This window comes from Microcebus murinus, chromosome 4 (genome assembly GCF_040939455.1).
Source record: "Microcebus murinus isolate Inina chromosome 4, M.murinus_Inina_mat1.0, whole genome shotgun sequence".
Taxonomy (NCBI): Eukaryota; Metazoa; Chordata; class Mammalia; order Primates; family Cheirogaleidae; genus Microcebus; species Microcebus murinus.
In genome coordinates this window covers 39,196,575-39,221,685 of record NC_134107.1, presented here as the reverse complement: position 1 = coordinate 39,221,685, position 25,111 = coordinate 39,196,575, and the positions used below count along the sequence as shown (strand labels likewise).

General features: G+C 35.5%; 1 protein-coding gene and 1 pseudogene across 2 annotated transcripts in view; both read left to right on the top strand.

Moving 5' to 3' along the window:
* LUZP2 (leucine zipper protein 2) overlaps positions 1-25,111 on the top strand; it is a 440,045-nt gene that overhangs the window by 205,503 nt on the left and 209,431 nt on the right. The window contains exons 2-4 of one of the 2 annotated variants that reach the window (XM_020286544.2): positions 10,399-10,512; positions 14,010-14,080; positions 22,396-22,477. In XM_020286544.2, the coding sequence (XP_020142133.1) occupies positions 22,403-22,477 (75 nt within the window). In that variant the 5' untranslated portion in view covers positions 10,399-10,512; positions 14,010-14,080; positions 22,396-22,402. Of the gene's footprint in view, positions 1-10,394; positions 10,513-14,009; positions 14,081-22,395; positions 22,478-25,111 lie in introns of both variants that reach the window. The other variant, XM_020286543.2, reaches the window with a different exon arrangement.
* On the top strand, positions 14,218-15,542 carry LOC109730657 (cytochrome b5 domain-containing protein 1 pseudogene; annotated as a pseudogene).

Here is a 25,111-nt window from a genome sequence, read left to right as displayed (position 1 = left end):
CACCAATTTTAAACATGTCAGATGGAAAACACAGAAGAGCTTAATGGTTGTCAAATGTTGTTAGATGAAGAACTAAAACATTTTTTGAGTGGGCATTAGGGTTCTCCAGAGAAACTGAACCAATAGGAAATATATATAAAATATATATATATATTATAATATATATATTACATATATATTATTATATATATATATTTTTTTTTCTCCTGCCCTCAGACTTTGGTGCTCCTTGTTCTCTTGCCTTTTGGGTCAGACTAAATGACACCACTGGCTTTCCAGTTTGTACTTGACAGATTGTGGGGATTCTCAGAAGAGAGTGAATTTCTGCCTTTTTGTTTTATCAGAGATCTTAATGAATTGGATGATACCCACCAACACTGGTCAAAGTAGACCTTCTTTACTCATTAACTGATTCAAACACTACTCTCTTCCAGAAACACCTTACAAAAGCACTCAATAATAATGCTTTACCAGGTATCTGGGCATCCCTTAGCTCAGTTAAGCCTACACCCAAAATTAACCATCACATAGGGTCATTGGGATTTATATCTGTTTTCCAAATAGGTTAAATTTCCTTATTTATTACATTTTCTATAATATTTTTTACTCCATATTTCTAACAAATGCCTCTTGCATATCACCATTGTCAATGCAGCCCTGAAAAGCAGACAGATTTATCCTGGTTCTAGTCAACTTCTGTTGGTAGACTCTATGTGCTGAGGATTATACCAGGCACAGGGAATGTGGTACAAAGGTAGAACACACTTATGAGACCTACTTCCTGTAGGCCTATAAGAATCACCTGAAAAGCTTATTAAAATGATTTTCTGGGTTCCTCCCCACCATGAGGGGTTATAATTGAGAAGCTTTAAATGTGATTCAAGAATCTGCCTTTTTGCCAAGTTCCCAATGATGGTACTGCTGGAACTCAGAGCACATGATGAATGGCATCACTTTAGCTGATGTTCTTTGCAATAATTAGGATGAGTTCCGATGTAATTACCTGAAAGCCTGACAGTGAAGCAAAAATAAAAACCACTTAATATCACATAACAAAAAGTCAGCATGTTGGAGCTTTTAGAGCTGGTCTACAGCCCAAATATGTCATTAAGCACGAATGCTGTTTTTATACTTGAAATCACCCATCTCCATCAAGCTGAGTTCTCATTTATCTTATGGATTGGTGTGTCATGTTTCCAAAATGACTGTCATATCTCTAGAAGTAGAAAGAGGGAAGGGAAGCAGATTATCAGGCCAGTAAAATATTCTCTTCATTTATATTTGTGACAGAGAAGAAAAATCCTGGGAGACTTCTTCCTATGTCTCACTGACTAGATTTATCACATGACATGGCTACCAATTGCTGCAATGGAAGCTGAGAAATTGTATACGGGGCATTTGCAACCAGTAGTGTGTACAGGTTCTATCACGAAGAGAAGAGAGAAGGAAATGGCTAGTGGTTAAGCAACCCAACTATTATATATTTAACACATTCTACGAGGATAAAAAGAAGCATTTACTCAGTTGACTTGGGTCTAAACATCATTTTCAAGAACATAATAGTGTATACAAAGGTATGGAATTATAAAATAGTAAAGAATATTTGGCAAAAGTGATAAAATGTGGAAGGAAATTTTCAGGGAAAAGCTGAAGAAAAAGGAAAGCATAATCATATCTGCATTTTGTAGTTATCATATGGATATTCATAGTTAGTATAACATTATGCTTTTCCACAAGCTATGAAGAATTCCATTTGAAATTTTTTAGAAATCAGGAAGAGAACTCTTTCTATGTATAAGCCTTGTTTGCTAATGGGATCCCAATAAATAATAAATATTTGATACAGGTCATAACTTTACTGATAAAGAAGTATGCACACAAGCTTCCATTGGACCTTCATTCTTTCTGCAAGTGTCACCATTTTTGTATTTGTTGGCCTCAAAAGCAGTTGGAAGTTAGAATTGCAGTGATAACTTAGCTGGTTCTTTCTGTTCACCAGCAATGAGTTTAGGGAGAGGACTTTATGGATTAAAAAAATGCAGTGCTATCAACCTCTCTTAGGTGCTGGTTTATTAGATCTTTGGAACATGAGAAATTTAAGTAAACATGAGCCAGGATTCAATCCTCTGGTTGTATGCTCCTACTTTGGGAAGTTATGGAAATGTACTCCTCTGGTGAGATCCTTTTCATTTGCTCCAAGTTAAGCGTGATTATCATTTGCTGGAATCTGACCAATTTAACATTTCTATAGGCTCCTGTCAGTGTCTTGAGGAGCAAAAGTGAAAATCAGTGGAGTGAAATTTCTCAATCACTGTGAAGTCCTCAAAGGAAGAGATTTATATAAATGAAAGGTGGTGATTTTATCATTTTAAAAGTGCATTTGGAGGTGTCCCCTGCAGAATCAGAGATTATCATACAGTTCTCATTGCTTTTTTTCCCGTGTTTTAGAGTTTCTGACTAGATACGGTTTGCAGAATGGCAGGATCTGAAACCACTCAGCATAAGAGGCTGGCAAAATCGATATAACTGCTATCAGTCATCAAGCAGAAGATTCATTTCACAAATCAAACAGAGTGCAAAGCCATGGATTCCTCCACTCCTAGTGACATTTGTTTTTGTATAAATACAGGAAGTTAATAAAAAGCTAACACACTGATTGTGTATTGGCCTGACGATTTGTCTCTGTGATTAATGGTATCACATTCTATGCCAATGCCATAGCAAACTCTTCTAAAATTTTCTACTTCTTTCTGAAAGTAGCCTAGCTATCCTTTCTCCAGAATAGATTTCTTTAATCACAACAAATTTGTACTACTTGAATTATCTATTAAGAGTGTTATCAATGTATATATCACAACCCACCCTCTTGCCACCCTCTTCCTACACTGAATTAGTGTAGGTCTTCAGCATAAATTTATATCATTTTCTTGCAATTATGTGTTTGCAGCTATCATAATTTAAATGATTTAAACTAAAATATCCATGAAGGCAGGAACAATGTTTTAGTCATTTCTGATATTCAGGTATAACTCAAAAGTTAGTTTAAAAAGAAAAAAGACAACACTAGTGTGCTTGATCAACTTGAATGAAAAAGAAATACTAACATGTATGGAGGCCAGGGACAAATAAAGTAGCTCCACACTCTTTAAGACCAAACTAGAATTCTAAGTATACCTAAATATTTGCTGGGTTTTTTTGTTTTTTTTTTCATGCTGAAGAGTGAGGAATTTGTTAACATCACCTTGATCATTAAGTAGCATTCATTATATTCCAGTAGGAGCAGCACTAAGGGAAATCTTTCTACTCTGTGACTATTTAAACAATGTAGGACCTAATGGGATCAGGATCTCTTCTCTTTGGATACACTGCTTGACACAAACTTCTAGACTCACCACAACTATGAGTATCTTTCTAAATCTACCATTGAGACGATATGTGTAAACATTTTTATCCCTCTAGGCTTAAGTCATCACAAACTCCAAGAATCATATTATATCTGAAGATGATTTAGAAAAAAAAAAAAAGTAGCTAAAGATCCTAAATGACTCTTTCTTTCTAGAGCAGGGATTCTTTGTACTGAGACTAAGCTTGTCAATATATGTCTGCATTGTCATAAGGGTGTCCATTCCCTCCAGCAGATTCCTGTGCCATGTAAAATTTTATGTATAATTGTATAAATATGTGAAAATTTTTATAAGAGTATTTGTAATTTCATAAGAACATCTAACAGGCTGGTAACGCTAAAGTTTAATAACCACTACTTTTGAGTTATCATAGTGCAGAGGAGCATTCAAATTATAAAGTCAGAATGTAAGGCAAAATTCAAGCAAATTTTCCCTTTAAATTTTCTCATATCTTCCATGCAGATAGAATGCTTCTCTCAAATAATCTAATTTAGTCTAATAGAGATGGTTACTTTTTTTTCTTTTTTCTCATCTTTGGTTTTAAAAGATTATTTCTTGGATAGAGCCATAAACAAATTCAATGTCTTGTGTTTAGAACTTTTCTGTTGTCATTAAGATGCAGATGGTTGTTATAGTTGTGTTTTTTTTAAGTCAGACACAGAATGGCATAATGTTTACATGATAATAGACATCATGTCTCCCATTTCACACCTCCTCCAAGGCATGTGCTTAATAGATGGCAGGCATAATTACTAGCACTATTAAATTCCCTTTCACACCATCTTTCTTCTATTTTAAAAAAAACGTTATTTGACTACTATTGGTGAAGATGGGGGTGAAAAGAAAGTCTTATACACTGTTGGTAGGAATGTAAATTTGTATAGCCACTATGGAAAACAGTATGGAGATTTCTCATAAACTAAAAATAAATACCTTTATGACCAGAGGTAGTTTCATTGCATGAGATAAAATGCCCACTGTTCCTTTCCACAGAAACTGGGAGATAGGGGTGTTATCTTCCTTTGTCATTATATTTCATAAAGATGGATCCTAGGTCATTGAGAAAGATAATCTCTTTTAAATCTGGCAATAAGTTTATTTAGCTTCTTAAAAGATTTACATACATTTCAAAGAGATGGGGAAACAACATAAAATTTTTCTAAAGTAAATTCTTTAAGAAAGGGGGGGGTTGTTCCATTTTTATTTTTCATAAAAAAACAAGTCTCTTATTTTTAATTTTTATTCACTCTTATACTAAAAAAAAGCTATTTTCATACTTTTTTTCAATTTGTGAAATTTAATTTAACCTTTCATTTCACAGATGTGGAAAGTGATGTCTAGAGTGTTTTTGAGTTTCCTAATGCCTGATTAGTGGGTTAGTGACAAAATCTGTAACTCAAATTTTGATTTTTGAATTTTATATCTAAGTAATATGTTAAACTATGCATCAAACCGTGTTTTTATTTTGTTCTTTCTACTTTAAAAAAAGATGTTTTCTGTGGTTTTAATCCAGAAGGCATTGCTCTAATAAGGATTTTCTTTTTTAAGTATAGACATCAGGGAAATCATGCAATGTCTAGATTTCTGTGGAATGATGATTATGGGAATGGAGATGTCTCAGACAATATATTTCATCTTGAGTGTGTTCATTTTTAAAAGTCTAGGGATTTATATATTTTTATTTCAGAATATTATGTGGGTACAGATGTTTAGTTTACATATATTGCCTTTGCCCCACCTGAGTCAGAACTATAAGTGTGCCCATCTCCCAGACAGTGCACACTGCACACATTAGGTGTGAATATACCCATCCTCTCTTCTCCAATCCCACCTGCCTGACACATGATGAATGTGACTACTATATGCGAACATAAGTGTTGAACAATTAATACTAGTTTGATGGTGAGTACATGTGGTGCTTGTTTTTCCATTTTTGTGATACTTCACTTAGGAGAATGGACTCCAACTCCATCCAGGATAACACAAGAAGTGCTAGATCACCATTGTTTTTATGGCTGAGTAGTACTCCATGGTATACATATATCACAAGGGATTTCTTTTTTATTTAAAACTTTTAACTTGATTTTTAAATACATACACACATGTAATTTTATATAAAGGCAGCATGGTTTCTTTTTCCCTTTTCCCTATTTGTTTGCTCTTCTCTCTCATAAATTCCCTCTCTTTGTATTCCTCTTCTACTTCTTGTTAAACCATTCCTTTTCAGATTTCTCTCCTTACTAACATAATCTGATATATGCACACACATACATAAACACATATTTTTACATCCACTGGATCTTATTCATTATGGCTAGTTGTATATAAATGAATCACCTTCTTGAGTCTTTCTATTCTTGCTCAAAAGTGCCTCATGGAAATCCTTCCAAGTCACCTGGCATACTCTATTTGATATATAATTTAATCATATAATAATATGCCACATCATGTTATCAAAGAATACCAGAGCAAGACAGCAATTAAAACAATAAAATCACATATCATGCAGGAGCTATTGCAATAGGGTGGAAAGACCTCAGTATAGAACTGGACTTAATTCCCAATATAGTATCTACAATTGGGGATTCAAAGCTAAGGAGCAGCATGGGAGTTACTGGATACAAAATTACTAGGAGAAAGATCAGGGGGAAGAGGGGATTCTGGCTAAAGTGACTTGATAGGACTCTTGCTTAAGGTAGGCCAGGGTGATCATATGTCACCTGGGTGATGGTGGGGGTGACAAATTTGATCAAGTATCAAGGGTGACCAAATACTGAGGGTGGGATTCTGGCTAAATAGACTTATCAATGTTCTTGTTATAACTTAGCAATGCAGGCCATGGATGAATGCCATTATCAAGGCATAGTTGAGAAGAGGGCTTAGAGGTGGCTGACGAAGTTTATTAGGCATTAGCCATATATAGGAAAAGGCAACATATATAACCTAATACAAGGTTTAATCAAGGACAGTCTGTATGTAACATAATTTATTCAGACCTCTTATTTTGTTTCCAAATATTTTCATTTATGATTAATATTGATTTAAACTTGTTTTATTGAAGACTGGAACTACTATGGATAGATTCCTAGGTATAGGATTGGTGGGAGAAGGATTATATATTTTTTCTTTAAAATTATCTTGGCAAACAGGACTACAATACTTCAATCTTTGACTGTAAGTATATGAGAGACCACTCCTTCCTAGCAGGGACTTTACATAGGGACACAACTAATTCTGCCGCACACCTTGAGTGTCTTTGGGAGGTTCTTTTTGTTTTCATTGGCTTGAATGAAAAAATGTGAAAAATATCCTTGTAATCACATTGAATGCTGAGTATGAAACAAAGAAATGTTAGGTCTGGAAAGAATAGTTTTAGATAGCACAGATGTCACTTGACAAAATATTCCATGGATTTTGTGCCAAGAGTCAAAGGAATTTTATAGTTGTCATAATTTTCTCCGAGGCAAGCATTGCAAATGTTTTCTAGGAAACAACTACCTGCAGTCCCCATTTTAATACTTTGATTAAGCCATGTAAAATCACTGTTATTCAGTCACCATAACTATGAATAAATAAGACACTATGACATTTTGGAATACCTTTGGCTTCTAGGAAGAGAATAATTTAAATCTTTCTTCTTTTTGATATGTTTGTGAGTATAAAATCTGACTATACAGTTGGCCCTTTTTATCCATGGATTTAACCAACCATAGACCAAAAATATTTTAAAAAATCAAGATAACTATAAAAAATAATGCAAATAAAAATAATAAAGCATAACAGAAATTTACATACCATTTACATTGTATCAGTATTATAAGCAATTTAGAGATGAAATAAAGTATACAAGAGGTACACATAGATTATATGCAAATACTGAGCCATTTTATATAAGGAACCTGAGCATTTTAGATTATAGTATCCAAGCCATGAATCTCTCCCTGTTTCTTAATCTCTCTCTCTCTCTATATATATATATATATATTTATAATAATTTTTCTAATAAAAATGAATGTATAAGTCATAAATAAAACATTAGAAAATTAAGTCTAACAGATATATACATAATAGTATTTATTTCAATAATGTGAGATTGATTTAATGCAATCATTAATCATACATAGCCAAGTCAGTATGTTCTTACAGAGTAGTGATTAAGACATTGGGCTGTGGAGGTTAACTGATTTGCCATTTCCTTAATAGCAGTGTATTTTTGAAAGTTATTCACTATTTTTGGGACTCAATTTCTTCAACTGTAAAATAGGGTTAATACTAATGCTTATCTCATGGAGTTGTTTTAAAGATTTAAATTAGTTGATATGCATATAACTATCTTACATATGATACATTGTCAGTACATATTATCTACCATTATGATTTACTATGGTCACTTAAGATGATTTTGGAGATGTTTTTATTGTTCAGGAGAAACAAACTGGGGTATAAAGTTTGTAAAATTGGAAGAAATTGAAAATTGCCTTGCCATTTGTTATTTGACTTTGTCAGTAGGACTGAATGGAAACCTTGGGCATTGATAACTGTCTATTACTGGCTGATTATTATTCATCAGTGAAATTCTCAAGGCCAGCAAGAAATATTGTGGTTCTCAGCAGTGGGTCATTCCAATTTCCTTTTAATAAGAAGAATGTGAAGAGTGCTAAAGACCTACATTTAGCATAGGAGAAAAAGCAAAGAATTGTAATAGAAGCCTATTCTAGATGAGATGCATTTATTAATTATCACAAAGGCCATTGGTAGATCTAATTTCTTTATAATTCTGCAGAATGACTGTAAATTCATCATATTTCTCAGCAAAAGAAGTTATAGATAATATTTTAATTTGTGACCTATTATGGGTTCAAAGCTTTACATAAGGTACTCCATTTAACACATAAAAATGCCAGGTCAGTGTTACATTTTACAAAGAACCTGAAGCTGAGAGTGCTTGAGCCATTTTCCTACAAGATCAAAATTGAACTTCTCAACCCATCTTTTACCAAAAATGCTGTTCTTCGTTTGACTTCTTCCCAGTGAAGGGCTGTCTCCAACTGTTGCTTAAGCCAGAAACATGGGCTCATTATTAATCAGCTCTCTCTCTCTTTTTCCTCACAACACACACAGACAAAGGAATTTAAAAACAACCAACCAACTGACACAGATACAATATCCTATTGATTCCAGTTTGTATGCTCTGCTGAAATCAATTCAAATTTCCCTGTCCCAGCTGCTTGTGATTTAGTTAGGCTACCATGATCTTTTGCCTGGGTTATTGCAATGGTAACTTCCTTGACAGTCTCTCTTCTCCAGGTTTTTCCCTGCTCCAATTCACTCCCAAGTTTTTAGCTAATTTTAGCAACTTTTTCCAAAATATAAGTCTGATCCTGTCATTCATTGCTTAAAACCTTTCGATTACTTCTCTTCATTCTCAAAACAGTGCTCAAACTCCCAAACATCACTTAAGACGCTTGCACGCTTTTGCTCATACTTACCACAGCCTCACGTCAGCAGCAAATTTCTTACTTCCCAATGAGGACTCCAAATCTTGTGACATTTATTCATTTTTTAAAAATTTGATGAGTTTATTTTCATTAGCATTTACACATCCATTCCCGTTTTATATGGCTACTTTCTGTTTATCTTCCAGAGCACATCCTATATATTTTATATTTCCTTTCCTAAGAAGTCTTCCCTAGACCAGCAGCTCTCCTATGTGCTGCAATTAATCATTTTAACGTTCCCCTAGTTACAGTTTTAGGCTGTACTGGCAATTGTCTGTTTCCTCATTCCGCCCCCTACCCCCAACTGCCAAATATACATGTACACACACACACACACACACACACACACACAGAGACACACACACATTTCTTGATTTTTCTTTCTTATAATAAGAAGGACCTTAGGGTAATAACTTAATCTCTCTGAGTTCATTTTTTTTTTTTTTACATTTGAGTATTACCCTGTCTTACCTTCTTGCAGAAAACATACAAGAAAAATGGAAAATGTATCTATATATGTATGACACTGAGATAATTGAATCATTATTCATGGTCCTTGTTAAAAAGGCTATTGTAAGTTCACTATAAATACTATATTTATTAACTGATTATTATAGGCCCTTTTTTTCTCCCGACACCTTTTTAACAGCAATAGGGATTCTTTTTTTTTTAATTTTTTTTCTTTTTTTTTTTTTTGAGACAGAGTCTCGCTTTGTTGCCCAGGCTAGAGTGAGTGCCGTGGCGTCAGCCTAGCTCACAGCAACCTCAAACTCCTGGGCTCGAGTGATCCGTAGCTGGGACTACAGGCATGAGCCACCATGCCCGGCTAATTTTTTATATATATATCAGTTGGCCAATTAATTTCTTTCTATTGATAGTAGAGACGGGGTCTCGCTCTTGCTCAGGCTGGTTTTGAACTCCTGACCTCGAGCAATCCGCCCGCCTCGGCCTCCCAAGAGCTAGGATTACAGGCGTGAGCCACAGCGCCCGGCCAGCAATAGGGATTCTTATCCATGTTTAGAAGGGATTGCCATTTCAGTGGGCTACCTTCTCTACAAATCAGGGAAGAAGCAAAGCCCCTACTTCAAAGTTTGTTGTTCCCCAGTGTCAGAACCTATGTCTCTGAGATACATTGCTCCAAATCATATCCCTTGCTGTAAAATTTTAAGGACCTTTAGATAAAAGTGTGATGTCAGGAAAAATATCTATTTTCAAAGATGGCCTGATAAACTACTTTGTACGTATAGACAATGTACAGTAGTGTCCTGGAACAGCTCTTGAGCCAGGATAGCCCTCATTGGAAAATTAAATCTTTTTTATAAAACTGCATGGTTTTTGAATTTTTCTCTTTTATATGAAAGTATAACAATACAATATCCTAGTAACTGAAATTTTAATTAATCTAGATTTTACTAAAATTATGAGAGCTGATTATGACTGATACAGAGTAGAAGCATTTGGGGGGCTCTCATGCCTGTTCTTTCTGTGTTAGACAGGACTATGAAGAGCTGGAAAAGCAGCTGAAAGAAGTCTTTAAGGAGCGAAGCACCATCCTTCGTCAGCTGACAAAAACATCAAGAGAACTTGATGGAATTAAAGTCAACCTTCAGGTGAGATGAAAACTAACTTTCCTAGCAGTAAGAATGAGCAGTTACTTGATATTCTTTAGGAGATTTACATGCATTTTAACAGTTTTTAAAACATTTCTTGGCTTTATTATAATAGTTCTTATTATTATACAAGTTTTGAAAATAAGAGCAATTTAAGATGCAGTCTAGGAATCTGTGGTTTGCAAATATGAGAATGAGGAAGTCATGTGACTGGCAAAGCCATCAATTCCTCGCAGCTTCGAAGATCAATTTGACCCATATATTTTTGACATAAAATGACACAATGCAACTATGGCCAAGAGTTAAGTGAATATAGGGATGATGACTCTAAGAGAATTTTAAATTCCCCCCAGGATAGCTCTGAAGATTCTTTAATAAACCTCATTACTGAAATGGGTGAATGGCTTAGAGAGTGTCATCTATAAAAATGTATTATCATGGTGAAATTGTTATCAAAAAAGCAAAAATAGGGCATACAACTGATAAGAAAAATTTCTGAAATATCTGACAATATATTTCAATATTCAATTTAACATTGCATTTATTCACTATCTACTTATGCTAAAAACTTTGCAAGTATTATAAGATTTAATGCTCATAACATAGGGTAGTACTATTATTGTGTTTTTCCTTGTTACACATGAGAAATCATGCTTAGAGAAGATAAGCTATTTTTTATATTTAACAAAATCATCTAGAGTTTAAATGTAGACAATCTGGCTGCAGAGCCTATTAGTTATTGAACTGAACCATGTTTCTGAACCATGTGGGTTTGGGTTACCACTGTCTATACTCTCCTTAGCTTTTTAGTCTCATGAGGATGGTGAAGATGATGGTGTCAGTAACCACTAAAGCTTTTGCACATGGTCAAGGTCTACATTTTTTATTTAATTTTCACAAGAAGACTATAATATAGTTAGTATTAGTCTCATTTTATAGGTAAGCAAACAGACTTAAAGAAATATTAAGAAACTAATAGCATGCATATGGGACAGAGTGTTTGAACTCAGCATATAAGCTCTTGTTCCAGAGGTTATATTACATCTGGAGAAGATGGAAATAAAATTTAAAAAAATATATCCACAATCCAGTAGGAACAGACTATAACAGTGCAGGAATAGTAGTACTGTGATGGAAATGTGCACAGAACATTAGGAAAACACTCACTAGAATAAAAGGGGATACAAACTGATTTCCATAGAACTCAATGCCAGAGCTGCATTTTATCATTAAATGGAAATTCACCAGGTAAGTAAGACTGGGAAGAATACTAAAGATACCTGCACCTTCTCAGAGATATGGAATACCTGACATATTGAGAATATTGCAAGTATATCGTGATATTTCCAGAAGTGGTCAGTGTTTACAATATTTCCAGAACACTCAGTCTCTCTATACAAGTAGCCTAAAGTCAATACAACTAATTATAGTCTGGAAAATTGATTAATAAAAAGCTATAATTTCATGGAATAACATTTGTTGACAGAGTAACAATTATAACACTAAATGTAGTTGCAATTTTTAAGATGCCTTCTGTTTATTTTGTGCCAGCCATTGTGCTTTATCATATTAAATCTTCTTAGTAACCTCTGTACAAAATTAAGATCAAATTGTATGCATATATGCATAGGAAACAAGACTCAAATAGGCCACAGGGATCGTCCAAAGTCATATAAATATAAAAATCATGATTCTAGATTTCAAATTTAGAGTGAATAATTATATAGCCCATTGTACATTTTTCTTTTCAAATGGAACTTCATGAAGATAGAAGCTTCAAAAGTCTTATTTGTTTCTGTAACCACAGCACCTGGATGAGATGGTAATATAAGGCAATTAATAAATATTTTGGCTAATTGGTAGATATATTAGTCTCTGATATCCTTAAAGGAACTAAGATTATTTTCAGAAATTTATACTCCACTTCCCCAGATATTGCTGAGGAAATTATAAGGAGGTACACTCCAGCTCTCCTAATTGGGTGTGCCTTGCTCACCCACATCTTCATATCTATATGTTTCATTTCTGTATCTCAGTTTTGTACTTTTTTGTGTTATTTCTTGAGTGCAGTTCCCCGATTTTTTGATCTTCATTTCCTTCTGAATACCCAGAGTATATAAGAGGGTCAGTAAATGAATAAGCATATTTGTATTGCCCTTTTTGCCAAGTGTTTTCATACATCTATTATCCCCTTTGAGTTCTCCAATAACTCTTTAAAATAGGATCTTCAGGATTCTCATCTCTGTTTTTCTGATGAGGAAGTCAAAGGCTGATTTTGTGACCTGCCTGATGTCATATGACCATGATATACTTTGAACTGTAAACCCCAAGAATAATGACGTTTTCCCTCATTTTAATTCCTCTTCCTGTTTTCTTTGTAGATATGTGATGCTGCTCTTTCCAAAAAAACAGAACACTGTGTATTAGCTGCTTCAGTGATAACCCCAGCCAGTCATTATAAGGAAGACTTTGTCTTGTGAAGTTCATTCCAAGACATCCCTAATACAGTACTTATCATACTACATCAAAATTGTTTGTTTTCAATACTAGATTGAAAAATCTGTGAAGGTAGTCACCATGACTTCAAATAGGTCTTTGCATAATTTATGATGGATATTTGTTAAATAAATCTTAAGTAAACAAAGCATTTGCCCTTCTTCCTATTATCAATTCCCTACAAGTCACAGCTGTTTCTTCTGCAAACAACATTATTGTCCCTTAGTTTCCACTTTTAATGTCAAGAATGACAGGTTACCCTATTAAATAGTTTATTGGATATAAATAATAAAGTTATTAGAGGAAACTTAATTGGACATATTCTTTTATGAGAAAAAGCTCAAGGGGCTTTTCTTCTATAATTCATGGTCTCTGAATCCTGAGTTTGCCAAAGTATATAAATACTAATGACAAAGGTGGTGTATATATATATTTTTTTTTTCTTAACACTTTGTCTTTAAAGACCAGTTGCAATTTTACATGGCCCTATTTTTTGGGGGGTATTCTAATGCATTACTCGTAAGCAAGAAATAGACAAGACCAAACAGGTGCATGTCTTTTAACTGGTTTAATCTTTAATTGTGTTATTTCCCAGCTTATGCCGGGAGGCTTTCAATCTTTCCCAGTATTTGTAGAATCTAAAGCAGAGCTGGTTTAACATGTCTGCAGAGAACATAATTAAACTTCAAAGGAAGAATAAAAGATATATTTTATATTCACTTATCAAGAAATTTAGATATTTATAAATCATTTCTTCTCCATCTAACCTCTAAAAGCTCAGACTGCACTCAATCCCCTTTCACTCACTGGTAGTATATTAACTAACTGGTGTCATAGATTATTTTGTACATCTTAGAGCTGTGAGGACCATGATGCCTTGTTTTCACATACTTGTTCCAGGGCACAGGTGTAGTCATGCATTGTACCATAGAACCAAAAGTAAAGCAACCCTCAATTTCTCACTTGAATTTAACTTTCTTTTTTTCCACGCTTCTTATCAGTCTTTAAAAAATGATGAGCAGTCCTCCAAAACTGATGTTCAGAAGCTTCTGGAATTAGGACAGAAACAAAGGTAAGACTGTGCTTCTCTTTCTTTTCTATTTTTTTTTTTTTTTTTTTTTTTTTTTGCCATAGTGTCGAACTACATTTAGGAACTTCACTATAATCTGTTTATTCTACATGCAAGAATTTATTTCTTTTCTTATGCACACTTAAATGTACATGTGATTCACTACGGAATCTTGTTCCAATGCAGATTCTTATACAGTAGATATGGGGTGGGGCTTGGGATTCTGCATTTCTAACAGGTTCCTTGGTGATGCTGATGTTCTTTGCAGATCACAATTTGAGTGTTAAAGGTCTTTAATACTTTATTAATAAGATGGATACTAATAAGTCCATCTATCAATAAACATATGCAAGACTACGTTTCCCAAGAGCACGCGCAGCCCTAGCCCCTCCTCACCCGCATAGTGTTTAATTTCAGTGGCTGGTGGCCGGAAAAAGACAATGGTTTCCATGTCAGCGGGTAAACGTGCTCCCCTTAGCTGCTGCAAGAGAGGGCGGAGGTAGTAGTGAGTGTATGCAGAGGAGCGAGGAAGCTACTAAGGGAGCTGGTGACCGACAGAGCAAGAGCCATGCTGCGCTGGGGTCTAGTGGCTGGGCCAGAGTTTGAGTATTTCCAGCGTCGCTATTTCACGCCGGCAGAGGTTGCCCAACATAACCAACCCGAAGACCTCTGGGTGTCTTACCTGGGACACGTGTACGACCTAACGCCACTGGCAGAGGAATATAAGGGGAATGTGCTGCTGAAACCTATCGTGGAAGTTTCAGGTCAGGACATCAGCCACTGGTTTGATCCTAAGACTAAAGATGTGGGGACCCTGGAGTCAATGTGGGAAATCCTACACCGGTATCTCCCCTATAACGCACATGCTGCCAGCTACACATGGAAATATGAAGGGAAGAACCTGAACATGGATCATACCCTAGAAGAGAATGGGATCCGGGATGAGGAGGAAGAATTTGACTTTCTCAATATGGATGGTGCACTCCACACACCTGCAACACTGCTGGATTTCAATGATGACCTCACAGAACTATAGGAAAGGAGATGTATGCTCATATATATTTAAAGCATATTTTGAGTATGGCTTTTTCTGTGCCCTGAGGAAAAGAGGTGGGGGTAGGGGGTATCTGGACCTAGACCATCATTCCCCTCTGTGAATTTGCCTGTGGTTCCCATGCTCTTCTGATGTATAAAGGTCCTATTCCCCAGCTCCACTACAATTTGCTCTGAGAAACTTAGGAAGAATGCTAGAAATGAATTAATTTTTAGGATTGATATAAGATGAAGTATCTTGGATTAGGGAGATATAGAAGAAGATAGTCAGAGCTCAGGCAGAGCCGTTTGATATTAAGAGAAAGAAAAATCCTACAGGGATGATGGGTTGAAGAACTTTTTTGGCAATGATGGAAATGGGATGGCTGCAGGAAGAGGGGATTTACAAAGAGAGGAATAGTAGATGTCTATCACTGACCACATAAAACTGGCTTATGGGATCAAGCGTGATGGCTTACAAGGCCTGTAATCCTAGCACTCTTAGGAGGCTGAGGCAAGAGAATCACTTGAGGTCAGGAGTTTGAGACCAGCCTGAGCAAGAGTGAGACCCCGTCTCTACTAAAAACAGAAAAATTAGCCAAGCATGGTGGTGCATGCCTGTAGTCCCAGCTACTAGGGAGGCTGAAGCAGCAGGATCGATTGAGCCCAGAAGTTTGAGGTTGCTGTGAGCTAGGCTGATGCCATGGTACTCTAGCCCAAGTGACAGAGTGAGACTCTGTTTCAAAAAATAAATGAGTAAATAAAAAAAATAAAAATAAAAAAATTTAAAAAATAAACATATACAGTAATATTGACCTCAGTGGACTACATTCAACAGAATCAAAACTTGTTTATGACAATAATGGTCAGGTGGTAAAGACTAAGATAATCTTTTTGACAATGCAAGTAGAATTAGGACCATTTTATTAGTGTTGGTTTGTTTATTTTTGAGGGAAATATTAATATATTATGAGATAGATCGCTATGGATAATAAAAAGCCATGTCTTTTTAAAGTTGCTTCTCTGAGCAAAACAGAAAATAAAGAGAAACCAAAAAAACAAAACAAGGTATTTTAAGGCAGAAACAAGCTCACATTTGTTATGCATTTACTAGAGGATCTTCTAGATGCTTTATATATTTTTTCTTGTTTCATTTTCACAGCTATCTTGTAAAGTAGGTATTATTTCCGTTTATAGATAGGAAATTATTCAAAGTGCTTAAGTGGACTGCTGAGAGTCATATTAATTTGGATTAGAATTTAAACTCTACTGTGTCTTACCCAATAGCTACAGCCTTCCATGTTGTCTCACTTTCTAAAACAAAAAGCTGCTAGAAGGATGCTGTATGGAGTAAATTCTACGTTCCTCTCCATCAGCCTGTTATCTCTTCCACTGATCTTGGCTCTTGATTGAGAAGCCTATCATTGACATGCATTTGAATTGAGGCAATAGCATCTGTTAGAAATATAAAATTGAGTCTTGCATTGACACTGTTTTATTATGTACAATGATATGATTATTATTTATTGAATGTGAAATTCTCTTCAAAGTCTAATATGCAAAAGTGCTTGAATAAAATATTGAGCTGAGATTGTTTCCAAAACTACTTCAGTTTAAATGATTTTATTGGTTTGAAATAAATCACCTCTTAAAACATGTATGCTTAATATTATACAAGTATTTGTGGGTCATTGAGGTAGTGATGGAGAATTGTAAATAATCTTTTCAGTAGTAATACTGGAATACTATTCCACCATAACAAAGAAAGAAATATTGTCATTTGTGACAACATGGATCAACATAGAGGATGTTACGTTAAGGGAAATAAGGCAGGTATTGAAAGACAAATACTGCATGATGTCACTCATATATGGTAGATAAAAATGCTGCTCTCATATAATTGAAGAGTAGAATAGTGGTTACTAGGGGCTGCAGTAGTTGAAGGGGTGGTTAGAAAATTGTTGGTGAAAGAGTACTAAGTTTCATTAGATAAGAGTAATAAGTTCAGGAGATCTTTATACAACATGGGGATTATAGTTAGCAATAAATTATATTCTAAAAAAAATAAAAAAAATAAAGTAAAATAAGAAATAATTGGTCCCAAAAGACCAAGAAACACCAAAAATAATTATTTTGTATAGAGCATTTCACATTGGAAAGGAGAATATAGAAAAATAGAAAAAATAGAAATGACCTTTTCATGATGTATGTGCATCACCAGTGAGAGGGTTATAGTGATTTAAGAAGGTAGAGTGAGTCTGAGAAGATTAGAAAATAAATCTTTATGCAAAGTCTGGGACCAAAAATTAAAACTCTTAAAGGTTGTCCCAGACTGGACTTCAGTGATAAGCAATAGAGAACCTATTTGAGGTAGTTCTACAGGAGATGATAAATTAAAGAAATATTTTAGGAGAATTATTTTGCTGACCCTAATCAAGGTAGAAAGAAAAAGGTAGAACAGGGTGAGAAAAAATGGCTAAGTGACAATGACAGAGAAATATCAATAGTGAAGACCATGGAATGAAAAAGCAATAAAGTCAGCCTCTCTTCATTATGGGAGGAACACACATAAGGAGCTAGGCTTATGCATTATGGGAATAAGGAAAGTCTATTCCCTTAGTTTGCTGTTGTTTTCTTAAATTATCTATGGCTGTGCTATCTGACAGACAAAATATCCAGGAAAATCTGAAAAAAAATTGATTAGGTTTATTAAGAATTTTAGATCATCATATACACAATTGATAGTGTGTAAAAATTACCCAATGATAGAACAAGTATTTTGATGAAAGGATGAAATGGAACATATATTTTGGTATTGCAATTTCAAAGTTTTATCCTAAATTAGAAAAGTGATTTAAAATGTGTAAATTTATGACATATGCAACTAAAGTCAGAATGAAAATCAATTCTAACAATTGGTAACTTCTTAAAAAGGATATAACATTTGATATGTTAGTTTTTGCTATTTACTTAAAAAGAGGAATATTGAAATCATGGTTATGTAACTGAAGGGTACTGAGTATCTCATTTCCAATTTTAGGTATATTAAAAAATAGTGAAATAAAAATACCACTTTTGGATATAAAAACATTAATTTATTGCAAATGTAGAAGTTTTATCCGAGTTTGAAAGAGGGAAGCGTATTGTAAATTTTGTTTGGCTGTGGGCCCAGCTCTCAATTGTTACCTTCTCCTCTGGATCACTTATCTCCAGATCCTTGCCATCTGCTTCTTTACCTGGGGTAGTGACCACTAGAAGCTTGCTGCTTTTATGTGACTGTGAAACCACTGGCCATAGTTAATTGGTTCAAAGGCAGACACCAAAACAAAGTTGGATAACTTAGAATTTCTCTTTTGGAAATATAACCAGGAGGCTACTAGTCAGTCTCTCCATGTGGTTGGAATTAGACTTCAAGTAAACTCAGAGGATAAGGGGTGACCATATATGATTATGCATAGAGAAAATCAGAGAGTGTCTTTCTACCAAGAGAGACAGAGAAAAGGGTGTGCACATGTGTTAGAGAGAGAGAGAATGACAGTGTGTTGACTTTTGAGTATTAAATTGTCAGAAATATTTAGACAGTCTAGATATTATTCACAGGAGAGTCTCTAAGTGGACAAAGAGATTTTAAACTACACCGTGTAAAGAGTGAGACTATGTAACCACCAAAAGGAGACAAGGTAATAGGACAGCACCCTGAAATATCTAAAAGGTTGTCTTGAGAAAAAAAAGAAATACAATATTTCATTCTTTACAGTAGTTGGTGGGTGGAGATTCCTGTAAATTAATTTAAAACTCAGTATACTAAAGATTTTTACAATAATGTTCTCTAACACCTAAAAGAATGAGTGTAATAGTGTCAAGTTCTCCATCTGTGATGTTATGAAAATAAAAGTTAATAACTACTTGAAAGAAATGCCTTCCTGTAGAGTGATTTGGGCGTATTTTGATATTTATAATGTGAAATGGAAAAAGTGTGAAATAACTGCCCTTTAAGATTCCTTGTAACAAAATTTCATGCTACAATATTTCAACATCTGAGCATTCTGTCACAGGTGTCCCTGGAGCCATCAATTCTTTACAATTAAAGCTTCAGGTTAGTACCAAACAGAGCCCTAGAGTTGCCAAACATAGTTTTAGCAAATCCCAGTGTTGGTGGGAAGTGGTGCAGACACAGGTCAGAAATCATCTCCCACAGGAGGGTCACTTAGCAAGTTTGAAAAGCAGAAATTTAGGGCCACCTAAAGCATGAGAGCAGTGAGCATGAGAAAAAATAAGCCTACAGGAAGGCAGAGAAGAGATGGAGAGATTTAGGAGACATAGGTTCACTTCATTGTTCTGCCTGATAGCTTTCCTTGGCAGGAAAGTGTCCAGGATTCTCTACTTTCTCCAGTCTTTGTTAACAGATTTTACTGTTTATTATTTTTTTTCTTGGTCCCCACATTGCCTCTAGATGTCAGTATGGGGGACTTTTTTGAAAAGAGTATATACACCTATGTACATATTTATGCACACACACTCCTAATTATTATTATTTTTTGAGATGGGTTTCCCTCTCACCTGGGCTAGAGTGCAGTGGCCTGGTCATAGCACAAACTCATGGGCTCAAGCAGTTTTTCCTACCTGAGCTTCCCGAGTAACTAGGACTACAGGTGCACATCACCATGGCTGGCTAATTTTCTACTTTTTGTAGAGACAAGTTCTTACTATATTCCTTAGACTGGTCTTGAAATCCTGGCCACAAGCAATCCTCACACCTTGGCTTCCCAAATGTACTCGCCATCAAATTGGTATTAATTGATCAACACTATGTACATGTATACTAGTAACATTCATCTGGTGTCAGGCAGGTATGAGGGAGGAGAAAGGGATGGGTATATTCCCACCTAATGGGTGCGATGTGCACTGTCTGGGGGATGGACACGTTTGAAGCTCTTACTTGGGTGGGGTAAAGGCAACATATGTAACCTAAATATTTGTACCCCAGTGATATGCTGAAATAAAAAAAAGGTGTGAGCCACTGCACTTGGCTCCCTTTTTATTTTAACAAAATATGTTTTATAATTTCATTTTTGTGAAATGTTATATATATATAATTTTAAAATAAAATGAGTTTTTCAATCCAAAAACTTAAATTAAAATGATTATATTTTATTACAACTTTTGTTCAGTAGGAAATATAACTTTATTCTGCTTCATTTATTGCTTGTTGAAGATTTGAGTGTTAGTGGTAATATGTAGATTGATCCTTCCTTCCTTCCTTCCTTCCTTCCTTCCTTCCTTCCTTCCTTCCTTCCTTCCTTCCTTCCTTCCTTCCTTCCTTCCTTCCTCCCTTCTTCTCTCTCTCAGTAAAGGTGGAATAATGACTTTCTAGAGTTTGAGCACATAGACCCTAGAACAGCAGTCCTCCAGCCTTTTTGGCACCAGGGACCATTTTTATGCAAGACAATTTTTCCACGGGGGAAGATGGTTTCACGATGATTCAAGTGCATGATATTTATTGTACACTTTATTTCTATTATTATTATGTTGTAATATATAATGAAATAATTATTAATATACAACTCACCATAGATGGGAACCTCAGCTCTAGAATACAATTTTAGCATCTCTTTATCTGTCAGTTTTCTGTCTGTAATATGATGCCATGGTTTGATGTGAGGCTTCTAAAAATGCCTTGCACATTGTAAGCCTACAATATATGTAGATATTTATATTCCATTCCATTATATTACACTATATTATACTACAAGCACTATTTGTGGAAAATATCAGAAGTAGTCACAGAAGTCCACATTTTAAGTGTTCATGCATAAAATAAGTCTGATAAATGAAACCAGGTTGAGGCAGTAATGGAAGTTGTAACTTAAAATCTACTTTAAGCGAAAGCATATTATAAGCATCACTTAAGCAAGCATAAATCATCTAAAAACTAAAATGACTTAATTGTTTTATAACTTGTTCTAACTATATTTTGCTTTGCTGAACAAAGTCCAAATTGATTCCAATAAACATATAAATCCTCTCTCACATTCTCGAAACTTAGACTGGGACATAAGACTTTCTAGAGTAAGGACTCTGGGGCCACCATTAAGTCCTGTTTGATGAAAGAGCTGTTTCTGTTTGTGTAGCACACAGTGGACCAAGAATGAACACAGGAGTCTGGAGTGGTGCTTGTGGCTGTTGCAATGATCTAACATTTATTAAGTAATTCTTTTCCAGGCATCGTGCAAAGCATTTTGCTTGCATTATGTCATCTAAAATATGACCACAAGCCTAAAGGTATTTCTATCATTGTGTCCATTTTATGGATGAAGAGGCTGAGTATGGGAAGTTCTGTCATTTGTCCAAATTTCCAGACTTAGCCTTTTGGTACTATGTTGGGAATTTTAAATAGTTTAGCTGCTAGTAAGACTAGAACAGGTTTCTGTTTTATTGTTGCTATTGCTTTGAAGGAGTTTCTCTAGCTAGAATGAACACACACACACACACACACACACACACACACACACACACCCCAAGAAACACACGCTAACCATTATCTAATAATATCTGATTGTTTGAAGTGATAGCTTGGGTGATAAAATCAAGGCACAGAAAGATAGTATGATTCGTCATAAATGAGTAAATTCTAAACTCTTAAAAGCAATACAGATTTAGGGAAATGTTTCTAATTTTAACAATGGAGTCAAGGCCAAATGTATTAGTGAGCTTGAGACACGTATATATGCATAGGAGTGCACTTTCTTTCTTATCCCCATTAAATGAGCCCTCAAGTTAGAAATAAGTCTCTTTTCCCTTTGTTTTTATGGAGAGTCTCAGGCCTTATGAAGGATGTCTAAAGCATAATGCTTTAGAATTAATCAATTAGGAGCACCAGAAGGGAACAGTAATTTTATGCTAGCAGCAAGTATATGGTGACTTTTTCTAACCAGCATGTTCGCACCATGGCATTCTGTCAGTGAAATTGTTTTCAACTTGAATTATTATATTGATTTGAATTAACACATTATGTGCCTCATGGATGATTCACACAGCGGGATTCTTATATTATGAAACATAATAGCAGGGCAATTTTTTTGCTTTTAGTATTTGCATGAAAGAAAGCCGTTTATTCCCAGAGTCCTCAGATGTATCTTGTATGCTTAAGTGTGGCTTGATACAACTCTAGTTGTCTGTTTCCTAAATGTAGGTACACAGCAAAGCCTCCTTTCATAAGGTACATAGGAAATAATAGAATTATATTATTTTTTTTCTCTTTTGCTCTCTATTTTCTACTAAACTAGAGAAGAAATGAAGTCTCTTCAGGAGGCCCTGCAGAATCAACTTAAAGAGACATCTGAGAAAGCAGAAAAACACCAGGCTACTGTAAGTGTGTTTCTTCTTTGTGCTCTTTGCTTTGCAGCTATGGAACAAAAACACCACTAAAAAATAAAAATGCAAATACAATAAAAGAACAATCAGTTACCATGATCAGAATAATACTGGGTCAGGATTCATTCTAAGAAAAGATTAACATTTTATTTGACTGTTGAAGATCATCTAACTCCAAGCCTTCTTTTATGGATGAGAAACAGAGGGACAGAGTGAGACAAGAGAGTTGGTCAGGCCCCACATCAACAGCTCTTGGATTGTGGGGTGTGACTGACGGTGAAGTAAATTAAGTCAAGCAGGTCACTAAGCCATATACCACATCTACTAAATAGGGATCTCTCAATGACAGAACCCCACATCTGCCTATTTAATCAACTCCACAGATGGTTATGATGCACCCCAAAATTTAAGGATCAAACTGCTCTTCAGATTTTCTGTCTCAAAAGGACGTTCCCTGGACCCTTTCGTCTCAGCTCTCATAACTAATATCCACTGGAGGCAGGAGGGATGGTACTCCTGAGAGCCACGCAGAACACTTGAGTTATGCTGTATTTCCCAGAACCACCTTATACACCATTTACTGGGATTGGACCTTATCTTTTGTTTCAAGGATCAATGGAAAATATAAAGTATGGTAAGCCAAAAGATTGGGAAAAGACTACCATTGAAAAATAGTTTATTTCTTGCAGTTTCCTCTGCCACTCCATGGGCAAGGAGGCTCTAAAGCTGGTCTAAGGAAAAAGGAGAGGGGAAAACTATGGGCAATAGCCTTTATTGAGGTTTCAGAGGCAATGAATAGAAGAGGCAGGGCAAGAGGATAATGATTGGCTGGATTCAGTGATTTTGGCAGGCTCTGGGGCATGGGGGCTGTCCCGAGTTGTTGGTACCTGGCCCTAAGGTACCAGAGTGCATGTCCATAGTGGTCTCTCATGTAAGAACTCAATAAAAGGGGAAGTTGGGAGTGTTGTCTCTGGATTGGTTGGTTGTATTTTAAAAGTGTGCTCCCAGGAGTAGGACTCATCTCCTCCCAGGGCTTGATGTAGCTCTGAGAAAGTCAGGAGACTAAGGCAGGGTGATTCAAGCATGTGATCGAATTGTCCAGAATAAGGCTGGTCTGTGTGGCACACGTATAAAAGACAGATGTTAAGCATCAAGTTGATGGAAGCTAAAACCATGAAAAAGTCATCAAATATACAGAAGCTAGTCTCCATCTAAGTCAATCACCTGAAATCCCAGGTCCTTAACAACAGACAGCCTGCCTTTTGTTTACAAGGCAGAATCAACAACTTTCATTAGGATATGGTATTTTATTTCTGAAACTCAGTCAAATCTGTCATCTAGAATACCTGATTCCAGGACACAGTATTTCTGATAATGACTATTGATGTTTCTAGGTACAGGATTGTTTCATGTTAAGGATTCACTGCTATCTGTTCTGTCCACCTGCAAGAATATGCATGTTGGTTCTGCTCTGTTATGCCACAGCAATACTCATTGCTCACCTGTAATGTAGCCCAATGTCTGGCTCTCTAGATACAAATGTTACATAAAAGGATAGACATATGAAAGCAGCAGCATTGTTGAACACTCCCCTCAACACCTGACCAAACACCTACTGACTCAATACCTACTGAATGGTCCTAAGTGCCATACAATTCTGCTTTGACTGAACATATCTACTCTGAGTTTTTTCATAGCCTCATGGTAAATGATGTCAGAGTAGAAGAGAAGTGCTCACTCATACTATTTCCTCAGGTCTTCATAATAAAACTATATGATTTTATTGTTTCTTTACTGAAAAGGAATAACTCAGAAAAGGTAAGTTTGTAGCTTGTGTGAGCACAGCCAGTAAGCTGAGGAGCCAGGGCATGAACTCATGATTATTCCAGTGCATTTTGCAAACTGTCCAAGATCTAAAAAGAAGAGACCTATAACGTTTGAAAGAGCACAAGCCAAAGTTAGAATTCCTGAGTATGGAAAATGTCATGGACAAAGAATGTGCAGTTGGAAAGAGGAAGAAGTCAGGCCTACTGAGTCATCCTTGCCCTCTTCTCAGCATGCTGGCAGTGCCGTCCTGATGGTTTAACATCAAGTTATGAGGGAGGGTTTCCATTCCTCCCCCAAAATACTCTACTAAACCAAAAACTCCCCGAAGACATTCATAACTTAGCATGTGCTTCAAAATAAGAGTGTTTGGAATTTAAATTCCCAGTGGGCCATTTTCTAGCTCATAAATTTACTAGCTGTTTACCAGGCATAATCAAGCTCTCTAACTTCTGCAAGTTTCCTTATTATCATATTTAAGTGATTCATATGAAAATAACGTGCATCATTTCCCTAAAATTGTATCTGTCATGTAGTAGATAGTAGACATTAAGCTGACATAATTCCCCTTCCTTCTCTACTTCCCATTTCAATTTCATCTTCATCACTTAGGTGAGTGAATACAAGCAAGTTATTTTATTTCTCCAAGGCTTTTTCATTACAAGAAGTATGTCAATTCTACTTATATAGCAGTTTATTTGGTGATTATTTGAGATGACACATGCACTGTTGAAAAGAGTGCAAAATTGATTGTAAGCAAATTCAAAATTCTATGCTATTTCATCATCATCATCTGTACTCTTA